This window comes from Etheostoma spectabile, chromosome 6 (assembly GCF_008692095.1).
Source record: "Etheostoma spectabile isolate EspeVRDwgs_2016 chromosome 6, UIUC_Espe_1.0, whole genome shotgun sequence".
Classification (NCBI taxonomy): domain Eukaryota; kingdom Metazoa; phylum Chordata; class Actinopteri; order Perciformes; family Percidae; genus Etheostoma; species Etheostoma spectabile.
In genome coordinates this window covers 15,842,187-15,848,186 of record NC_045738.1, presented here as the reverse complement: position 1 = coordinate 15,848,186, position 6,000 = coordinate 15,842,187, and the positions used below count along the sequence as shown (strand labels likewise).

The following is a 6,000-nucleotide window of genomic DNA, read 5'->3' as shown; positions in this document are numbered from 1 at the left end:
GTGAGATGAACATGCCTATTTGTCATACATACTATGTCATACTGCCTTTTTGTTGCTGCTAAAAAGTTCCATAATCAATTACTTTTTTAAAGGGAACTCTGGCTATAAGGACTCACAAACCTCACATACTGTTTAATCGCAATTTAGTGAGGTAAATGATGAGTTATCAGCCTACATCTAATGACTGCACTTAACCGTTTTAGACAAAAGGGGTCGCAATGGTTCTGTCCATTCTTTTTGATCACACAACAGCTCCCTTCAAATTACTCGGAAATCGGTGGATTTACCTGTAGGTCTTGTATAGGTCATCGTATACTGACAAAACCTGCTGTGGGGTGTCTTTGCTACGAAAATACGATAACAGAAACTGTATGGGACTGCTCAATTTGTTTCTCTGTAGGCTAACCGCAGGCCCAGTGCATGCATGCAACGTGGTCGATTTGTTAGAATTTAATCATTAGATTGTAGTTGTTCAAGTATAAAGCAAATGTTCGACGTTTTTTGGTTGTTTGATGTTGTTGACACTTTTCTTCTTCTCTCGCCACATCCTCTGGACAGTTATTTTCCCGGACTGTACCACAAAGTTTGTCTGAGGGGTGTCCTTCTTGCTTTGCTGATGGTTGTGTACAGATTACATATTAATACACGTTTCTGTTTTTATATAATGCAGAATACCAATGTTGAGAGTGTTCGTGGATTTGTGCCGTGTACGGATACGTAGAAGGGACAATACGTTTCTAGATGAGACTTCTTGTTACCCCCACCTACTCGGCCGAGTGACTGGCGTTCCTTTTTCACTTTTCGACCAAAAACTATTGTCTGTTACTTTAAACCCAAGTTAGTACGCCATAAATGCTAAGCTAACTTTGTTGGTTAGCTTTACATTTAGTTTAATACCAGTGTTTTTTTACCGAGGCGTTTAAAAGGGAAAATGAAAGACGTCGGCGTGGTACTTTATCTGCTGGAAGTTAAAGCCTTCTAGCCACATAGTCATCTTTTGTGAGCTGTCGGCCTTCAGAGGCCGGGGGGCTAAGGTAGCTATACTTGGCTGTGTGAAGCGTTAGCTGGCTAGAGGCTAACTGTTAGCTGCAGCCGGCAGATGCGTCTTTACGCAGCTAAGAATGTTGATGTGTTCCTGTGAAAAAGTGGATTTTAACATTACTTCCCGCACCGTCGCTCGGCTTGTTTTCGAAGCCGAGCAAGATAACAGAAACGGAGGAAACTCATCCAATGGGAGGTAGGAATTCCAACTTTAGTCTTCCCAGGCTGCAGCGTTTTATACTGTGTAGTTATATTAAACCCCATTTCATCATGAAAGCCTCTTTTGTGATTAACTGCCACAATGAAGTCGTGCCAACAGATATCAGTGGTTGGCGGCGTTTCACATAACTGCAGTTCATTCAAGTGCTGTGTTTCTTAAGACAAAATGAACAGAGCAACAACAATGTTGACTAGCTAATGAACTTGATATCAGAAGAGCAGCTGTTCCTGAACACTTGCTTCACACTTGCTTCACACTGCAGACACATATTTACTTGTTTGTGCCGAAGTGTTCCTCGTCTGAAATGGTTGTGGTTCGTGTGTAGTGTTTTGCGATTATATCTTATATTTTCTCTTTATTATCTTATATCTTTGCCTGTGTTAAATGGCAAAAACGATCATACTTGTGTGAACCAAAGAGTGAAGGCTGCACGGGGGATTATGGTGGATTACTGTGGACAAACAAATCTATAACAAGATTGGTCTTGTTCAAACAGATCACAGCAAATACTGTCAGACGTGCTCGGCCCTTGCCTTGGAATGTCTGCTTTGTAGGCAAACAATGGAGTGACATACACACTGTTGGAGGACACATCTGCAGCATGTTTATTTATGTAGTTATGACCTTGATAGCTTTTAGTGGCAATTAAACCATGTTATGAGATTTATGAACTAAGTATTTTCAAAAGATGTCTGTCTACTACAGTGTTGTCTACACAGTTGCTGTGTGAGATTGTGTGTTATTCTTTGTGGAATGTTTTAGGATCAGCTGTGTTTTTTTTTAAGTCTAAGGTTTGGAAATTCGTGTTCTTGGATTGAGTACCTGCTATTTTGCCCAGGGACTGATATGTAAGGGGTTTTCTTGGAACACACAGGGGTTCAGTTTTTCTCTTGGTGTCCCATGTTCCCCCAGTTTGGGATATTTCTGAGTTACTTGAAGGGAGAAAATCTTAAAATATGGATCTAAAGTGATTATCAATTCCCCATACCTAGGCAAAAAATACAAGCTATATATACACACACATTCTATTGATTGGCCCTCTAATGGGAACAGTACTTCATTGCAAATACATCATCATCATATGATACCTCATATTCCCAGAACTGGCAAAGCAGACAGTATCAAAGACTAGACAGAAATAGCCGTGGTCTTGCATACATTTGTTTTTGTGGTAAAAACATTTTAGAAAGTGACAGTAAGTCAGATGTAGGCCTGCCTTTTGAATGCAAAGTTTCTGCTCTTGTCACTCCTCAGGTAGCTACTTCCAGACACAGATCTGTCTTTGTCTGAGACTTCAACTCTTGCAAAGATGAGCCTGATTATGCAAATGCAGACTTGCAGTCTGCCAAAGGGAAGAGAGCAGGGGAATACTGAAGAAAGAGAGTGCAAGAGGTGCTGAGGAGGAAGGGGTGAAGTTCATAAGCTTAACACAAGAAAAGGGACAATGGAGCATTAAGTCACTCTTTCACCAACATAAATCCAGATTGGACAACTGGAAATGGATTGCCCAATGAACACAAATTGAGGGGGCCTGTGACATTATGTGACAATCCGCCTAGCTTCCTGTTGCATCGTTTTCACATCTACAACAGTATTGACTTGTGAAAAGCAGTTTTATCTCTTGGGAAATGTTTACTTACCCAACACTTAACAGGAATATGGAGCATACTGAACCATCTTTACTTTAGGATAGTGTTACTTTATGTTAGATTTGATTTGCCCGGAGGGACTGTTTTATTGTGTTTACCCATCCTGTTTCTGAAAAAATCAAACACAAGCTTGACTAGACCATCTTGGTCTGTCATCATGGGTCAATCTTAACTTTAAAAATGCGACAAACCCATGTTGGTGCCCTTCATTTGATTTAAAGAGAAAATTGAGCCCTGAAAAGCTTTGAAGATGAATATGTCCTCTCCTGTGGGACTAGAAGGCATCACTCTGGCTCAGCCCATTCCGGTTCCAACGCTGACTATCCTGCCACCCTCCTCTGATACAGAGTCCTGGTCTCGCTCACCTAGCCCCAGACCTTCACGCTCTAGGCGCCATGGTCGATCCCACCGCTGCAGGACCCGAACCAGGAAATGTAATGAGGAAGAGCAAAGCTGCACTCCTAAGCGACAATGGTGCAAAACACCGCATTTTGTAATAGAGGAAACTGCAGAGAAGGGCACTATTCCACATCGCAGCCCCTCACCCTCTCCCTCTGTGGCCAGTCAGAGAGAGGGGGAAGAGCAAGGTGAGGACAGCCCTTCACAGGACCTCCTCCTGCCGCCGTCTCGCTCCTGGTCTCATAGTCCCTCTCCCAGCCGGCGCTCCCGTTGGTCCCTCAGGAGCCTGCTCAGCAGAGACTCTGACTGGGAGAGCTGCAGGTTAGTGTGCTGGATTCATCCCTAAATAACCAGCCAAAGATTAAAGAAATTATAATGAAATAAAGTGCTAGTGTGCCACATTCGTTCCTTCCTTCATACAGTTGACAGTTTTCTCTTTGAGAATGGGCTGACTCATCTTACAGCACCAGCACCTCCATAAGATTCAGTGGCTTAAGCAGAGCAACCACACCGTCAGCACTATGTTTGACTGTCTCATGGGTATTTCACACAATCAGCTTTGTAAAACCTCAGCCAATTTGCATTCAGGCCTTCTGAGACCAGATTTGGCTGCAATGACTGACTGGAGTGAGTAGCCTCTCATTTGTGCTGGTTGGTTGGGAATTTAAAAAAAAGCTGTACATCTGACAGATTTACGCTTAGTCTACTTTTCTCAAATGCTACAGAAGGTCAACTATTTTGGATCAGGGTGGCGTTAATTAGCTAATAGCTAAAACTAGTGAGAACAGATTACACCCTTAAAAAATTTGAGTTGATTCATGCTACACTATGACGTTATAAAAAAAGAAAGAAAAGCAGGCCACACTCGGGTGGTTGAATTTCAGTGATGAACAAGAAATGTCCTTGAACTAAGAAATCATACATACTTCATACAGTATGCCCTGGTATTTTAAAAAGAATAGTATACCCTTTAAAGAAGGATGACCTGTTAAATAAGAGAACGGCAAGGTTGTTTAAACTATAAACAAAGAAAGTGAGACGGCTGTTGTGGCAATGAATCAGAACAGAGCTGGGTCATAGGGAGCTAGAGGCGGGGTTCATGCGCCATTTATCCTTCCTCTGAAGCATGACATCACTTTCAGCCAATGCGAACAGGCTCTTAGTCTGATGATGTCACGCGAGCCCAATCAGAGGAGGTTCTGGGGACCACTGCAGAGGGTGATCCTCTTGTGCTCCATATGAACAGCTGTGCCCTTGTCCTCTTTATTTACACATCATTTTAATGACCCAGTTTAGGGCTGCAACTAACGACTAATTTCACTGTTGATAAAATGTCAGAAAATTGTGAAAAGTGTTAATCAGTGTTTTTGCAAAGCCCAAGATGACGTCCTCAAATATCTTTGTTTGATGTCATAGAAACATAGAAGTTAAGAAACTAGAAACTATTCACATTTAAGAAGCTGGAATCAGAGAATTTAAACTTCTTTTTCTTCACAAAAATGACTCAACGATTAATCGATTATCAAAATAGTTGCCAATTAATTTAATAGTCTGCTTATAAAGCAAGGGAAAGATTTAGTATTAAATGTTTGGTTAATCCTAACACGCCTTGTCAGAATAATGCTCCAGCCTACACATGTCTAGGATTAAGTAAACCATAAATCAGATAAGCTATGAAAGAAATAATTAACCCTATTTACTTGGGGTGTGCAAAAAAATGGATTTATTCATATCGCAATTCAAGCGCTACAGATTCAAAATCGATTCATAGAATTCCAAAATTTGATTCATATATTTTTTTATTTTTTTCTGTTTTGTAATGGTGTGTATACTATCACAGTGGAAAAGTAACTACACTTACATACTGTGAATAATTTGTTTTTAATTGAAAATTGTTTTTGAATAAATAAAAACTATTTTCATTTTAATCTTGAGTTTAAATATCAATAACAAATTGACATTTTTTGAATCGTGCACCCCTACTATTCACACTTGGCACTAAAACTAATCTTTGGTCCTCTAATCCTGCTTCAAATTGAAATGAATGATGGCAAGAAAACCACATTGAGGACTTTGACTTTGAGCACGACAGGCTCATCAATCACAGTTGATTTGCATTTTTCAAACAACTTGGACAAGACTAACATCTTCCCCAAAGGCAAGCTGCTGCGCTCGTTGTGAACCGCAGACAGTCTAAACTAAATCTTCTCATTATTGAATTTCATCATGTCAGTGGGGACAAGGCTGACATTACGAGTTCTTTATTTAGCTTCCTTATAGAAAGTTATTGCAGCAGCTCACAGCCTATGATCATGTTAAAATATCATTTGATATTGAGAAGATCAGGAATTATGGGTGAGAAAGGAAGGTCCTGCCAGTGAGTACTACATAGTCTTGGTAATCGTGTAATAATTCTACAGTTACCATATGGTAATTTTATAAGTATTATTGAAACTTGTGTTTTAACTTTTAAATAAAGCAGTCTTTGATGTACTTTAAACACTGGTTGGATGCAAGGCCAGGTCTAAAGACCCCTGTTGACCTATTGACGGTTACAGTGTTGGTCTGAAAGATGTACATGTCAATTGAGGCATTTTATTTGACAACATTTAATTCAACCCAAATATCTGTCTTCCTGACCTTGGCCAAAAATGACAAATCTGCTAGTACAGTACAAGGACACTGATGAAA

General features: G+C 40.3%; 1 protein-coding gene across 5 annotated transcripts in view; it reads left to right on the top strand.

Annotated features, from left to right (window-relative positions):
- The window catches only part of gramd1a (GRAM domain containing 1A), a 33,975-nt gene that overhangs the window by 1,299 nt on the left and 26,676 nt on the right, over positions 1-6,000 (top strand). For 2 of the 5 annotated variants that reach the window (XM_032518448.1, XM_032518445.1), the window contains exons 1-2: positions 638-1,237; positions 2,516-3,630. The exons of 1 other annotated variant lie outside the window; for it this stretch is intronic. In XM_032518448.1, the coding sequence (XP_032374339.1) occupies positions 3,161-3,630 (470 nt within the window). In that variant the 5' untranslated portion in view covers positions 638-1,237; positions 2,516-3,160. Of the gene's footprint in view, positions 1-637; positions 1,238-2,445; positions 2,457-2,515; positions 3,631-6,000 lie in introns of those variants that run through there. 2 more of the 5 variants (XM_032518447.1, XM_032518449.1) reach the window with 2 other exon arrangements.